Here is a 15,675-nt window from a genome sequence, read left to right as displayed (position 1 = left end):
CTATGCAGATTACTCAGGAATTGGTAGAGGATGCCACAGGGACCAATAGCGCAGTTAGCTCCATCCGACCTCAAAGCTGGCTCTCTTCTGCTAAGTGGATGATAAGACCGCTCGTCCTTTTGCAACATCGATCCTCTTCTAGGATTGCCTTGTACAATACCCTCTACAAAGCGGTTTTCACTTGGTTTCCTTTCCTTTTTCTGATTTTCCTTTCCCCCCGAGTCCCGCTAAAACTCCCAGCTCGACTCTCGACAGCCGATGCGACTATGATAAAGTGAGCTTTCCCTGCTACACCACAGCTCCCATCACGATCTCCCAAATCTGTCAAATTTTCAACCCACGTGCAACCAGCCACAGTTCTCCGATCTGAATCTGTGCCCTTTTGGGCTATTTGAAATCGGTGGCGATAGCCCTTCGACGTTGGTGAATAACCAAGTGCGCCCCCCGATTTACCTCCGCGCAACTTAGCGACAACCGGATTTTCAAATAGAACGAAAGACAGAATGTCCCACCATCCGGCCTCATTTATTGACCATGATTTCGGCTCTGAAGAAGAAGACGATGACTTCAACCCGGCACCGGTAGAGGAGTCCGATGCTGAGGACAAGGAGGTGACAGGAGAGAAGCGCCGCAGCGCGGATAGAGATGTTGAAGATGCCGATGGAGAGGGCGTTGAAAATGCTGGCGGTCCTGTAGAGAAGCACGATGATGAGGACAAGGATGGCGAGGATGAAGAGCACGTAGGCGATGAAGATGCCGTTGGGGAGAGAGACGGGAATGGTGAAGATGAAGAGGACGAGGATGAGGACGAGGAGGAAGAAGAAGAAGAGGAAGAAGAGGAAGAAGAGGAAGAGATCACTGTGAGATATCCCTCCATTCTACTAGGTATATCTGACTCGCCTCTAACCACTATTCGCCGTTAGGGTCGACCACGAAAACGTAGACGAGGCGGACTGAATAATTTCTTCGAGGAAGAAGCAGAAGTTGAGGAGGAAGAAGAAGATGTCGAGGATGAAGAAGAAGAGATGGAAGCCGAATTTGTTCATCCTGATGACGATGCAATCCTGCCCGCTGGCGCCGAGACCGATGATCGAAGACATCGTGAACTCGATAGAAAACGAGACCTCGAGGCATCCATGGATGCAGAAAAACAGGCTCAAGCCTTGAAAGAGCGATATGGACGAAACCGTGCCGCCGCCTCTGACTTGGTAGTTGTTCCCAAGAGGTTATTGCTGCCAAGCGTCGACGATCCGAGTATCTGGGCTGTCAAGTGCCGGCCTGGAAAGGAGCGGGAGATAGTCTTTAATATAATGAAGAGAATAGAGGAGCGTCATCCTGCTTCAAGGAACCCCATTCGGATTACATCTGCGTTTGAGCGAGGCGGAACTATGAGCGGCTACGTTTACATTGAAGCTCGGAAGCAGGCGGATGTCATGGACGCTTTGGACAATTTATCGAACGTGTTCATTAGATCCAAATTGACTTTAATCTCTGTCAAGGAAATGCCTGATCTTTTGAGGGTCCAGAAATCGGAAGAATTGCAGCCCGGAGGTTGGGTCCGCATAAAGCGAGGAAAATATCAAGGCGATTTGGCGCAAATCGAAGAGGTCGAAACCAATGGGCTCGAAGTTACTGTCAGGCTTGTACCTCGTCTCGATTACGGTTTGAATGATGATGTCCAGATTCCAAACGGCGATACAAAGCGGAAGCGACCTGGTGGCAAAAGTGCTGTCGCCCGCCCACCACAGCGCCTGTTCAGCGAAGCAGAAGCGAAGAAGCGACATAGCAGATACTTATCTGCTGCCGCTGGGCTCGGAGGTAAATCATGGACTTATCTCGGCGATACCTATATCGACGGGTTCCTCATCAAAGACATGAAAATCCAGCATCTTATTACCAAGAATGTTAATCCCCAGCTTGATGAAGTTACCAAATTTGCACGCGGTGCTGATGATGGTACTGTCAACCTGGACCTTGCTTCGCTGGCAGCTAGTCTCAAAGACACTACGGGTGAAGACTCCTATGTGCCGGGAGACACGGTAGAAGTCTTTAGCGGGGAACAGAAAGGTGTTGTTGGCAGGGTTATTGCCGGTCGCGCAGATATTGTTTCCATCAAGGTCGTCGAAGGTGAACTGGAGGGTCAGAGGCTTGAGGTTCCTGTTAAAGGTTTAAGAAAACGATTCCGAGAAGGCGACCATGTCAAAGTTATCGGTGGTAGTAAATACCGTGACGAACTCGGAATGGTTGTCCGCATTAAGGATGACCGGGTTACTTTGCTCACTGATATGAGCATGCAAGAGATCACGGTTTTCAGCAAAGATTTGAGGGAAGCGGAAGATGTTGGCGTCGATGGAAAACTAGGCCAGTACGACGTTCATGATCTTGTACAACTTGAGTAAGTCTCTCATGCTATGTCTTAGGACTTAAGCTAACGTTTTACTAGCCAAACCACCGTTGGTTGTATTATCAAACTCGATCGGGAGTCGATGAAGGTGATCGACCAGCACGGATCAGTTAGGACCCTTCTCCCATCTCGAGTTTTGGGAAAGATCGAGCATCGTCGAAATGCAGTGACTACTGATAGAAATGGTGCTGAAATCAAATATGGAGATACTGTCCGCGAGGTTGCAGGCGAGCAAAGACTAGGTGTGATTCTTCATGTCCACCGAGCTTTCCTCTTCTTGCAGAGTAAGGTGGTCGGTGATAATGCCGGTATTATCGTTTCTAGAGCGTCTAACGTTGTGACTGTTGCTACAAGCGGAGGAAGTCTGGCGCCCCGAGGCCCTGACTTGTCGAAAATGAATCCCGCGCTGCAGAGGAACGGTATGAATGGTAGTGGTATGCCGCCGCCTCGAACTGTCGGAAGAGACCGGACGGTTGGCAAGACGGTCACTATCCGAAAAGGTCCATACAAAGGACTTCTTGGTATCGTTAAGGATACTACGGATGATATTGCGAGAGTTGAGTTGCATTCGGTCTCGAAAGTTGTTCCTGTCGAGAAGGAAAACCTCACAATCAAAGAGTATGGCTTTCATATCGGTTCATTTTCTTGGATCGTTCTTACTAACGGCCTATTTTAGCCCGATAACCGGTCAGCCAATTGATCTTCGCCAATTTGGGCGAGGAGCCGGTCGTGGTGGCCCTCGAACCCCTCAAGGCACGTCTGCCGCCCCTCCGAGGGCACAGAGTGCTTGGCAGGGCGGCAGAACCCCTATCGCGGCGAAAGATTCTTCTCGAACTCCTGCCTGGCGTGCTTCATCATCACGAAGTAAGTATTATCTTGGTGCTATGCTGATGGATTCAGTGTCTAATAATTCTACAGCTCCTGCATGGAATGCAGCCGCAAGCGGTGCTCGCACCCCAGCATGGAAGACAGACGGCTCCCGAACAGTGAACGCCTATGATGCTGGATACAAGTCAACTCTTGGAGGTCGGACACCTGCTTGGGCTGCCGGCAGCAAAACTCCTCATCATGCGTCGTCTGGATTCGGTGGATCGTCTTCAAGTTCGGGTTTCGATGCCTTCCTTGCCGGGGCGCGTACTCCTGCACACACAGGCACTCTTGGCGGTTCTCGCACACCCGCTTGGGGCCATAGTTCCGGTTCTAGTGGCAAGGCCTTTGATGCTCCCACTCCGGGTGGTGACTACGCAGCCCCTTCTCCTGCTGCCTTCGGGACCGCGCCAACACCCGGTGCAACTGGGCCCACGCCTCGTCCATGGAATGACGCCGCCCCAACCCCCGGAGCAACAAGCGCGCCCACACCCGGTGCTTCAGGGTACCCTAGCACTTCTACTTCTGCGGGTGGGATGGGTTTGCCTGCTACACCTGGTGCACTTGATGACGGAGGACCACGATACGAAGAAGGGACACCCAGTCCGTGATTCGGCACTTCTCTTCCTTCGTCAGTAGCGGCTCTTGTCCGCAAGCCTTCCATCGCTTTCACGAGGACGTTATGGCTAGATTAGAAATGAAGAATATTTTCCCTTCATATTTCCTTCCTATCTCAAAAATATCGCGGGCGCCTTTTCCTCTCCATATTTTTATCCTTTTTTTATTCCTTCAACTTCGGCGCGTGGACGTTGCATTCGTTTCTTTATAACAATTTGTTTCCCCGAGGTTGGGTAACGGCAAAGGACACGGAAATCAGGAAAATTAGCCATTTTCTCTTCAATTAGATATTACTGCACACTGTTTTTTTGTTTGCAATTTGTATTTCTAGCAATGATTAGCTAATAGCTACTATGTCTAGTTAAGTTAGGAACTGAAGCTTCAGCTCTGAGCGGGCATATTAGTAGGAACGCCGCAAAGTGACGGCCAAGCAATACGACCTGTTTGCACTGTTTGCTTGGAAGCTCCGCTCCCCGCCAAAAGACAGGAAGGTGGGATGTCGCGATCTTCGACGAGGCGATGGCAGAACAGAGCGCTCAATATTCAAGATTCTCTCGTTTGATTATCGTATTACTTTCAGCCTACGTCTAGAAAAGGGCTAATAATCGTCCCTGTCTTATTATTTTCGATTCTTCTTCTAGAGGTAGCGAAAACTCGAAATTAAGTACGACGACGGAAGAATGTCTTCCTCTGACCCCTTGGAATCCGAACCCTCTGTCGCGGAGCGCGAACGTCAGGATCGAGAGCACAGAGAAAAGGAAGCTGCAGAACAAGCCAAGCTACCCTATAAATGGACGCAGACCATTGGCGACGCGGATGTGACCATTGTAGTCCCGGCAGAGGTCAGGGGGCGTGATTTAGATGTTGTCCTGACAAAAACAAAGATCAGGGTTGGACTGAAGGGAAAGGAGCCCATCATTGATGTGCGTTAAGGCCCATTCTGCAGCTATGTTTTTGAAGAATTGGCACTGAGTTTTTCCCTCTTATATATCAACAGGGTGATTTTCCTCACCCAATTCATGTTGACGAATCCACCTGGACGCTTGAGCCCACTTCAAACCCTCCCGGAAAGGAGGTATCCATTCATCTCGACAAAGTCAATAAAATGGAATGGTGGTCACACATCATCACCTCCGCTCCCAAGATAGATGTCACCAAAATCCAACCAGAAAATTCCAAACTGAGCGATCTAGATGGTGAGACAAGAAGCATGGTTGAGAAAATGATGTACGACCAGAGACAGAAGGAGATGGGAAAGCCAACTAGCGATGAAGAAAAGAAGATGGAAATGCTAAGAAAGTTCCAGGAACAGCATCCAGGTATGTCTTTTGGCTGTGACGCTGCTGTTACAGCCATGTGCTCTTCTGCTAACCGCGCTGATAGAAATGGATTTCTCGAATGCGAAAATTGGATAAATCAAAATTAAGTCTCTGGATTCAAAAGGATGATCTCAGTATGTAAGCGACTATTTGAAATGGATCTCTTGTGGTTAAGCATAGCGGGTGAAAATCTATTGTTTTATGTATTCTCATCGTATGTGATTTCGTCGAGGCGCGTTGCGCGAATCTATAAATTCGAAACTCGCTATCGTACATTCTATCATGCAGGATCTTTATCTATTATGAGGAATATGTCAAGTAAATACTCCTAAAACCGAGCAATATCACAATAAGTGTGCCCGGCCCACAAAGCCATTCCAAATTCGTGTTTTGCTTCACACAGCGAAGAGACGTGTGGTCTATATCTTTCGTCGTAGTTGCAAATGGTAGGTCTCCAGGGCTTCCTCGGTCATCTCGCTTGGCGTTCTCACCATGACATCCTCGCCTTTGCCAGATTTAGGGAAAGCGATAACATCACGGACGCTTTCCTTGCCCAACATAACGGCGATCAGCCTGTCGAATCCTAATGCTATCCCGGAATGTGGAGGACATCCCGCCCTCAGTGCGTCCAAGAGATGGGAAAAGTCAGCGAGGCGAGATTCCGGCATTTTGAGGATGTCACGGAGAATGAACTCTTGGACTTCGGCAGAGTGTATACGTCGACTGCCGCCCCCTAACTCAACGCCGTTGACGACAATGTCATAATGGTCTGCGGTTGCTTTGGTGGGATCGGTAAGGAGGAGAGAGACGTCTTCTGGGGTGAGAGGAGCAGTGAAAGGATGATGGGTGGATGCGATTCCAGCGGTGCCGCCTTGACCCGGTTCAGAATCGGAACTGGGAGAAAATAGGGGGAAATGTGTCACCCAGAGGAAATGGAAGCCGGTTGGTGCAGGTTTGAAACCGGTTTCAACAGCAGCTTTGTGGATAGCTCTGCGTAGATCCCCGAGGGGCGTCGACCCACCCGAGAAAGGAGCATTTTGGCGGGCTTGGAGAATAAGCAAATCACCGTCATTTAGGTCCAAATCGTTCTCGAGTGCCCACGTTGCTTCAAACCCAAAGGCCTGAAGCCCCGATAAAGGTTTTGAGGAATCAAAAACAAAAACTCCCGGCCCGCCCTCAGGGTTGTTGATAAACTCGCTCGCTTCTGGTGAGTCCAGAAACGACGTGACAAACTGCCTGGTTTCGATGGGATCGCCGTTCCCTTTCAGCTTGGTAATTTCCACAATGGGCGCGCTCAAATCTGTGATCTTGTTAACAAGGTCCACAGGTATCATATAGTCAACACGACGAATTTCCATCCCGATTCTTAGGTCCGGCTTATCGGAACCATACTTGGACATAGCTTCGTTGTAGGTCATCCTAGGAAAGGGACTAGCATCGAGTTGTTCCGGCATGAGTGTTGACCACAGTTTTCGGATCACCTGCTCAATAGTACTCATCACATCTTCACCTCTCGCGAACGACATTTCCATATCAAGCTAAGTGATGGTGTAAGTATAGAATTAATCATCCAAGCAGTGGCCTGCAGATCTTACCTGCGTAAACTCGGGCTGTCTATCTGCTCGCAGGTCTTCGTCCCTGAAGCAGTGGGCAAATTGATAATATCTCGGAACGCCACTACTCATGAGGATTTGTTTATACTGCTGTGGACTCTGAGGGAGCGCATATGCTAGGCCAGGGCGTCGAGTCGGAATAAGAAACTCTCTCGCACCTTCAGGGGTGGACTTAAAGAGCAATGGTGTCTCTACCTCCATAAACGGAGGATCGCACTCTTCCAAGACCTCTCGAAGAACTTTGTTCGCCCGTGCTCGAAAGGCCAAGGCTTGCCTGAGGTCCTTGTCATTCCTTATCTGCAGATACCGTTTCTCAGCGGGAAATACGGTTTCCGATGTCATTATGATATCCTTGGGAAAGTCGTTGAGACACTGGACATCCTCCAAAGCAATTTCCACGCTGTTTATATTCCCTTCAGTGTCCACCGTTGGTTCTTGGGTGTGTCCTTTGGAACTTGCAATTTTCGACCGCAGTATGCCCCGAACTACAACTGGGCTATTCGCTTCTATGGACCTTAACTTATCGAACGCTTCGCTCTTTGAAAAAGAAATGACCTGCACCGTCTGCGTCAAGGACGGATTTGACAGTCGGACAAATGACATTTTCTTTCCTATATCAGTTCTCCTTCCTAGGTAACCATGTAGGGTGACACGTTTTCCAAGCCCCTGAGTGTCGAGAAGGGCCGGGAAATTTGAATTCGAAGAAGGAAAAGAAACTGGAGTTACACCAACACTCATTAGCTGTATAAAACTTAGGTGCCTCAAATCACACATCCGAGTCCCTTACTTGTTTTCTTATATTCCTCAAGGAATGGATGCGACGACCGGAGAGAAGCATCCTTGGTTCCCAGCGAGTTCGCAGAACAAAACTGTCTTTTGCCGTGGAATTGACATTGTAAACGCGGACGCGGAATCACATAGACACCCCGGAGATAATTTGATATCTCGATATAGCTTTGTCTGCGAGCAATCGCTCCCCGTACGATCATGTCCCTGAGCATAGCGGGAGCTGGCGGAGAGAAATGGCCAGACAAATGACTTTCACAGGGGCAATTGGGACAATATGCAAGGCATCTTCCCTTGAAACCAGAGTTTAGGTATGTGTTCTTTTGCGCGACTCGTTCGAGCCCCGATCAGTGTCCGATGGTCTCAACTCGGCTGAGCTTGCCGGAGCTTTGTTTCTCCGCCACACCGAAATGCTTCTAATTTTGAGGTTCTCTTTTTTCAGCTGTTGACTCTCTTCTCTTCTTTTCTTCTTCATCCTTCCAAGTTTTGAACATGTGAGTATTATATTTTTCCCCTTTACAGAGTCCTTTGGCGTGCTATGGAATCATCAGCTAATCGATAATTTTCTGTGTTGCAGATGATGAAAGCCTGGCGTGTTCGCTTTGATTCTACTTGCTCCTCTCCGACATGGAAGCTCTCCCTTTCAGGGCCTAAGTGGCTTCTATGAAGGAGCTTGGAGGAAGGATGAAAAAGGCGTTCGGCACATCCACCTTGTTATTTTACGGACGCGATGATGGCATCTCTGATCCTCAATCCTTGGAAGGTGTCCGTGTGTGTACAAACATATAGTGCATACATACATGCCTCCGATGACAAGAACAAAGCTTTGGTCCTATCAGTTGTTTCTTTTGTTCTGTTATTTTGGCTGGCGAAGATTTTTCATTTTAGTTCTTAAATGAGACTGGTGTGCAATACAGTCCTCGACTGTTGTTGATTTTCACTTTAACAGCAATATTTGTTCGTTCGGGCCGCAAACACCGTAAACCATTGTGTATTCGCGCTCCTTGGCTTCCATGCAGTCCTTTTGCTTTCCCATCGTTGCTCCGTTGATGGATCAGATCACACTACGATTGATGTAAATGCGATTCCGCGACGCCCTTCGAAGCAGCATTACCCATCAAGGCGTGGCGCCGTCAGGGTACAAGCTACTTCCTCGTATTTATGACAAATCTCATGCTTTATCCCAAAGTTTCATTGTGGCAAGCGAAGACCAGCGAGCTGGCCCCTCCTGATCGCGCACCGCTGCCTAGTTGTATTCCCCGCGGCTCCATCAGACTCAAATCTACATGACTCCGAGCAGTTGATACACATTCTGATCCTTAACTATATAACCATCGAGACCATTCTGTTTCAACAATTTCTAAGAATATTTACTCGCACAATAAAGTTTCATTCTTCCGAACCCCCGATTGTTCGCAATATGTCATCCGCAGATGCCAGAGCTTTGCAGCTCCGACAGCTTCATACCCCCGGCAAACCCATCGTTTTTGCCAATGTCTACGATCCTGCGACAGCTAAAATTGTTGCATCCCACCCCTCCTCGGCAGCACTTGCTACTGCTAGCTTTGCAGTGGCTGCTGTCCACGGCCTAGATGACGATGATATGGACCTAGAGACCAACGTAGCCGCGGTGAAGCCCATTGCAACAGTAGCAATCAAGCACGGCAAGCCTCTGACCGTTGACTTACAAGACGGATACGGCGACCGACTCGAAGAAGCCATCGAACAGATCATCGTCGCCGGTGCTTCTGGCTGCAATTTGGAAGATAGAGATAACACGACAGGCAAGCTCTTCCCGTTGGATGTGGCAGTCGACCGAGTGCGCCGGACGTTGGCAGCCGCCGCGAAAGCCGGAGTGCCCAACTTCGTTCTCAATGCTCGAACGGATGCTGTTATGGCCAACAATGACATTGAAGATGCCATTGTTCGCGGAAAGGCCTTTCTTGAGGCCGGCGCAACCACAGCCTTTGTTTGGGGCGGTCCTCGGCGCGGTTTGACTCGAGATGAAGTTGTTAGATTATCGAGCGCTTTCGGCGGCAGGCTGAATGTTATTGCTGCTGAAAACGGACTGACGATTCAAGAATTAGCGGACATTGGAGTAGCAAGGATAAGCGTTGGCCCTCGTTTGTGGAGAAAAGCAACAGCAGCATTTACAGAATCGGCAAATGAGCTTTTATGCCAGTACCAGGCCATGAAGTCGCATGCGGAGTGAACCAATATTACGAACCTAGAAATTTATCTGCATCCCACAAATACCTTGGGCTTGCATGCATCGATTTATTTAAGAACAGCAATAAAACAGGTCCTTGATCCGTATCTATCTTTTTTTAGCCCTCTATCCTATGGTCAACTAAATACATTTTGAACGGATTAATATGCCTTCAATCTTCTCGATAGACCTGGTGTAGCACTTTTGGGGAACATTTATTTTCATCTGAAACTAAAGACCAAGAAGTTATACTGCAAGTAGATTTCAATCTATAGGACTTTGGAAAAGTGAGTTGCTCCGTTATTATTCTTGCTCGCCAAGGATTACCTTCTCCAGAGCTTCCCTTTCTCCGCTTTCTTCAACCAAGGATCTGAACACACCTCCCTGAATCTCCATCAGCTCTCTCGGTGTTCCAAACTCCACTGCCTTGCCAGCATCCATCACCAGAATCTTATCGAAGTCAGCAATTGTGCTTAATCGATGTGCGATAACCAGCAATGTAGTCGAATTGCGTCCAAACTCAGTGCGGATAGAGCGCTGAATAAGCGCGTCTGTTGCCATGTCCACGGCAGACGTCGCCTCATCGAGCACCATGATTTTAGGCTTTGAGACGATAGCGCGGGCAAGGCAGAGAAGCTGTCGCTGGCCCTGCGAAAGGTTAAGTCCGCCTTCGGAGATGGCGGAATTAAGGTTGGTAAAGATGTTGACGTTGTTGTTAGGGGCCTGGGTGGATGTAGCCGCCGTCGTGTTGGTCGTATCTATAGTATGGGCGGCTGTGCTACCATTGTTGCTTGACAACGTCGGGGTTGTGCATCCTGACGCTCCTGAGGCTTGAAGAGCCGAGTGAGTAGACGAGTGAGGCCCAGTGTTTTCCTCGAGCACATCGGAGATGAGGTGTACTCGCTCGAGGGCGTCGCGCAACTCTGCATCAGAATATTCCTCAAATGGATCTAGATTCGATTTAATCGACCCAGAAAAAAGGACTGGATCTTGAGGGATAATGGCCATCCTGCTTCGTAAATCATGGAGCTTAATTTTGGAGACATCTATGCCATCAATGACAATGGAACCCTCCCATGCTTCCAAAAAGCGAAATAATGCCAATGTCAAAGACGATTTACCGGCCCCCGTACGACCCACGACGCCCACTCTTTGATTTTTTGCTACTGTGAAAGATAGGCCCCGTAAAACCGGAGGCAAATCGGGGGCATACCCAACAACCAGGTCAGTTACTTCGAGACGACCTTCTGTTGGCCACGCCGCTGGCACTTCTGCTCCTTCTTGGTTTTCAATATCGATCGCGGAATACTCAAGGACTCGTTCCGTCGCATTCATGTCTAATTCGACATTTGTATACTGACGTAAAGCCCACATGATCGACGCGGTGTACTGCAGGGCGAAACTGAGAGCAAACCCAGCCAAAGGTGCATCTATATTTCGAAGCGAAACAACAAGGCCCGCAGTTAACGTCGAGAACAACGCCCCCACAACATTCATACGGAAGCTCAACCACCTGTTAAATAGCCATAGATTCCAATACGCCTGTGCGTGATGATCAATCTTCCGATACATTCGCTCAACGTAGGTTTGGGCTTTCCCGAACGCACGTATGGTTGTTAGGCCAATTAAAGCAGACCCAAATTGTTCAAAAATAGGACTTTTCGCGTTGCTCTCCAACCTCTTGATTTCTCGGGCTCCGGAAAGAAAGCACTGTGCGAAATACATGCAAATCGCCAAAAGAAGAATCGCGAAAACTATCAGCACTGGCGAGACGAGAAAACCAGCCACAGCGATACCGATGACATTGAGGACGTTATACAGCATAAATCCTAGCTCGTACGGCAGCTTCGAGTCAACCAGATTGAAATCTGCCGTAAAACGGTTGAGAATTCGGCCAACCGGAACAGTGTCTAGCCACCGAAGCGGTGCCCTCAATACCGTATATGTGAGTTTCTTGAATAAGTTCCGCGACGATCGGATGGCTGCCCTGAGCAGAAACAGGTATCTGAGAGTACCCACTAAACATGACATAGCCGACAAGCCAAAGTAAATTCCCAAATAGAACCACAGGCCGTGATCGGAGTTTGACTGGGTCGATTTGGCCATGACATGGGATATCATCAGGAGGTTTTCGCCTGAAGCAGAACTTCCGGAAGATCGAGTCCAGATGCTGACCCACCAAGACTATAAGAGATATTAGTTAGTTGAACAACGGGTTGGCTAAGCGCGGGCACTAAATTGACTGTCAACTTACGCGACTAACGGCCAAACCGGCATATGCACAAAATGTAAAGAAAACAAAGGACCAATAGAGGAGACCTCCGCCGTTCTGGAAATATTGGATGTAGTGGATAAGTTTGATAGCACCGGTTTCACGCTTTTCTTCCTGCTGAAACTTTTTCGGGGCCTGAGGTTTAAGGGATTCGTTGCCATGTCCTTCCACGGTGCTTCTCTGCGACCTGCGTGGTATGATTTTCTGTAGAGCATTTGACTCTTCCGCCTCATCCTCGACTGTCTCTTCAGATTCATCTCTGCCTTCAAGGTTTTCACCTTGAGGGTGTGTCAGAATGTCTGCGAGGCTCCCAGTTCTTCTTAACTCCACCACAGATCCTGCATGCTGAACGATTCCACGTTCGAGATGGACCGAATAATCAGCCTGAGGCAGACACAAGCCGACGTGGTGAGTGACTAGGATTCGGGTTCGTCCGTGGCATAGTTCCCCAGTTAGAGCATGGACGTGGAGGTGGCGGCCAGTATGTGCGTCCAAAGCGCTAAAGAGATCATCCATAACCAGAATACCGGCTCGCGAATACAGAGCTCTTGCAAAGGAGACACGCCATTTTTGCCCACCGCTGAGGTTAATTCCGTTCGCACCAATATCTGTTAGTTCTCCATCTGGTAGCATTTCAAAGTCCTTTTCGAGTGCGCAAGCAAACAACACTTTCTCGTATCGTTCAGCGTCAAGGGGTAGCCCAAATAAGATATTATCTTTTATAGAGGCATTCTCTATCCAAGGTACCTGAGAAACATATGCAATCGCCGAGTCGATGATCCAATTTGCTTTCGTAGCGTGGTCATCGAATCTGTCTTCCAATGGGGGAGCCACTGGAACGTGAACTTCTCCATCAATTATATCTGCTTCACCAATAATCGCTGCAAGAAGCAGACTCTTGCCAGACCCAGTTTTACCGGAAATGACACTCAATCCTTTTGGTGGGAACGCTAAATCAACTTCCTTGAGTGCGAATCGCTCATCGTTTTCGTCAACCTCCTCAGTAGGCCAAGCCACTGTTGCTCTCTTAAACGTAATATTATCCGCGGGAATGGTGGTCTGAGTACGGTCGGCGGATGCCAGGTGTTTCTCGACACGCTTTGCACTGACGAACGCCTCAATAAAGTCCGCGATCAATTCAGGTAAAATTGCAAGAGAGAATTCAAGTGATGAAAATATTGCCATCGTGGTAAAGGCGACCGACGCAGAAAGTTCTCCATAAATAAGGGAATATGTGCCTAGGGAGACGACAGATAGCATAATTGGCCCAAGGATCCAAATAGATATGAGGCAGACATCATAAGTAAATGCCATCCATTGCGCATGGAGCTCTGTATTCCTAATCGCAAAAATTTTCTGTTCCCATTGACCCTCCAGAGCAGAGAACTTAATTTGTCTGATCCCCTGTAAAGCTTCTGTAATAACTGCCATTTTCTGGTCTCGAAACTTCATGAGAGACGTCTGTGCCGCAGAATACCTGCTTGCAGTCATGATGTTGAGAGGTGTAATAATAAGAGCAACCAAGAGCCCGGCGCAAAGACTCTTCCATCCAATAAGGCGAATTAAGAAGGCAAAGGCGACCGCGAGCTTGACAATGGTTTCAATGATAATGCAATTAAAGGAAGCAAAATCAGAAATTCTTTTAGCGTCAACGGCGATAAGATTGATCGTAGCTTGGCGGGTCTTTCGAGTGTCTTCATCGTCATCCTCTTCGTCATTTCTAGTATCAACTTTGACTCCCAAGCTCTCTTCACTCGATTTTTGGGATCCTTTAACATCTTTTCGACGAAGAGATTTGGCGAATACGACGGCAGACAGTTGTTCGTAAACAGGAATAGCCAATTTATAGTAGGCAACCCAAAATAACCAAGACTCAACCGTACTGTAGAAGATAATTGACCCTCCCAAGGCAAAGACCCAAAGCCAGAGGGTTACCGGATTCCATGAATCCGAAGATCGAGCCTCCAGGGAACGCAGAATCCCCAGAAGCGCGACCTGAGGAGCGAAACTGACCACTGAGACGAACGACGAGAAGATAAACTGCAGGACGAAGGTAGCAAAGTATTCGTTTGCCAATACTTTCCACAGGCTCTGTCCTTTTCTTCTTCTATTTTCGAAAGATTCGAGCAAAGTCTGCGAGCGGGTGGCGTAATCCAATTCAGGGAGATCATCAATACTCAAACCCTGATTGTATTTGGCGTAGCGCAATAAGGAACCCGCCCAATCAAACGAGATTCTCCCGAGAAATGAAGTTGTGAACTGGCGGTCGACGGCTTTATCATTCCTGAAAACGTCCGGACGACGGGGCAGGAGAACAGATACACAACAGATTAGAAAAGCGGCTATGAGCTCGGCCAGGACAAGAATATCTGAAGCGGAGTTGAGGGACGGAGATTGCAGCCAGGCACCGATGATTGCTACTTGGGCGCAAGACACCACGATAAATATGGCACAAGCCGTGGCATTGTAGAGTCCTAGAGAGAATCTTTTTTGAGGGGAGGGTTCTGCAAACAGGGACACCGCCTGAACTACGAGTAAAGCCTGTAAATCTGGTAAGCATGTACACACACATATATAAATGTAGTTGCATGATAACGAAGGGGGAATTTCAAACGTACCCAAGTCGCAAACTGGAACCATTGTTCGGTCGGCCCTGGATAATATCCGTTTTGGTGACCAGCAGTTGTAAGGACAGCCAACGCAAGTGACACCAGTAATCCGCCGAGCGAGAAGATCGCAATTGAAGCACGTCTAGTCGAATCCGAAAATGCCTTGGTCGATTCTTCAGTCGCCCATCCGTCACGGTCGTGGTACAAGTCTTGCAGGAACAGAGAGACATTGTTTCTCTTCTGTAGTCGCCATCGATCCACAATGGATTTCAGGGCCGGAATAGTAGCGACAACGATAGACGCGATGCCAGCGATGCCAACCACCAACGACGGCCTCTGTGAAGTCTCCATGATGTGTTCAGATTTTCTTGCTCTTGCAGCTTATAGGCAAGCTGTTCCTTGACATTGCCTTGGGGTTAACTGCCGACAACTCCCTTGATTAACCAAAAACAGGGCACTCGCTGGATGTGAAATCTAGATATTGGGGGAATTGTGATATCCCCCAAAAATACACACTTCCTTTGCGAGAAGCCGCTAGGCTACCAGCACGCAATCGTTGACAGGTCAAACCCCTGAGACACAAACCGTGAAAAAAAAAAAAGAAAAAAGAGGATTAAAATTAGCCTGAGGGAAATGGAGAGCCAACAAGAAGAGAGTGCCACATTTCACTGGAGTTCAGCTTTCCTCTGCAGCTCTCCACCGTTCCCGCCACCGATCATCGCAAGGAGCAGATCCATATTTTCTTTTGTCCGGAGTCCAAATGAAGGAAAGCACTTAAGATCCGGGCTACGTTGGCGGCATAGCTCCAAAGTCAATTTCCACCCTCCGCGCAAATTCCAACGAGACAGCAGGGTAGTATCGGATTGATAAGCAGAAAAGAGTCAGATCGGGAGGCGGGAAGACGTTCGAAGTGTCGTCCCTAAACTCGTTTCGGGCAGTTGTTAGGTCCGACCACGCCCGGGGAGGCTTCACTCAGTT

At 48.6% G+C, this 15,675-nt stretch overlaps 6 protein-coding genes across 6 annotated transcripts; 4 read left to right on the top strand and 2 right to left on the bottom strand.

Moving 5' to 3' along the window:
• Window positions 1-503: 503 nt before the first annotated feature.
• On the top strand, window positions 504-2,399 carry SPT5_2 (transcription elongation factor spt5; the record flags this gene model as incomplete). Its single annotated transcript, XM_066124611.1, has 2 exons — window positions 504-860; window positions 924-2,399. The coding sequence occupies 2 exons, from the start codon at window positions 504-506 to the stop codon at window positions 2,397-2,399; spliced, it is 1,833 nt and encodes a 610-aa protein (XP_065980692.1).
• Window positions 2,400-2,486: 87 nt separating this feature from the next.
• On the top strand, window positions 2,487-3,960 carry SPT5_1 (transcription elongation factor spt5; the record flags this gene model as incomplete). The annotated part of the gene is made up of 3 exons (XM_003070584.2): window positions 2,487-3,022; window positions 3,081-3,268; window positions 3,323-3,960. The coding sequence occupies 3 exons, from the start codon at window positions 2,487-2,489 to the stop codon at window positions 3,880-3,882; spliced, it is 1,284 nt and encodes a 427-aa protein (XP_003070630.2). The 3' UTR covers window positions 3,883-3,960.
• Window positions 3,961-4,384: 424 nt separating this feature from the next.
• Window positions 4,385-5,575, top strand: D8B26_004834 (uncharacterized protein). The gene is made up of 3 exons (XM_003070583.2): window positions 4,385-4,812; window positions 4,887-5,208; window positions 5,273-5,575. The coding sequence occupies exons 1-3, from the start codon at window positions 4,570-4,572 to the stop codon at window positions 5,302-5,304; spliced, it is 597 nt and encodes a 198-aa protein (XP_003070629.1). The 5' UTR covers window positions 4,385-4,569; the 3' UTR covers window positions 5,305-5,575.
• D8B26_004833 (uncharacterized protein) lies at window positions 5,489-7,537 on the bottom strand. The gene is made up of 2 exons (XM_003070582.2): window positions 6,804-7,537; window positions 5,489-6,746 (listed from the first exon to the last, which is right to left on the bottom strand). The coding sequence occupies exons 1-2, from the start codon at window positions 7,422-7,424 to the stop codon at window positions 5,628-5,630; spliced, it is 1,740 nt and encodes a 579-aa protein (XP_003070628.2). The 5' UTR covers window positions 7,425-7,537; the 3' UTR covers window positions 5,489-5,627.
• Window positions 7,538-8,147: 610 nt separating this feature from the next.
• D8B26_004831 (uncharacterized protein) lies at window positions 8,148-15,532 on the bottom strand. Its single transcript, XM_003070580.2, has 3 exons — window positions 14,707-15,532; window positions 12,071-14,629; window positions 8,148-12,000 (listed from the first exon to the last, which is right to left on the bottom strand). Exons 1-3 carry the CDS (start codon window positions 15,046-15,048, stop codon window positions 10,120-10,122), a joined length of 4,782 nt encoding a protein of 1,593 aa, XP_003070626.1. The 5' UTR covers window positions 15,049-15,532; the 3' UTR covers window positions 8,148-10,119.
• On the top strand, window positions 9,012-9,819 carry D8B26_004832 (uncharacterized protein; the record flags this gene model as incomplete). Its single annotated transcript, XM_003070581.2, has 1 exon — window positions 9,012-9,819. Exon 1 carries the CDS (start codon window positions 9,028-9,030, stop codon window positions 9,817-9,819), a length of 792 nt encoding a protein of 263 aa, XP_003070627.1. The 5' UTR covers window positions 9,012-9,027.
• Window positions 15,533-15,675: the final 143 nt, after the last annotated feature.

Source organism: Coccidioides posadasii, chromosome 2 (genome assembly GCF_018416015.2).
Source record: "Coccidioides posadasii str. Silveira chromosome 2, complete sequence".
Classification (NCBI taxonomy): domain Eukaryota; kingdom Fungi; phylum Ascomycota; class Eurotiomycetes; order Onygenales; family Onygenaceae; genus Coccidioides; species Coccidioides posadasii.
This window is presented reverse-complemented; position numbering and strand designations above follow the sequence as displayed.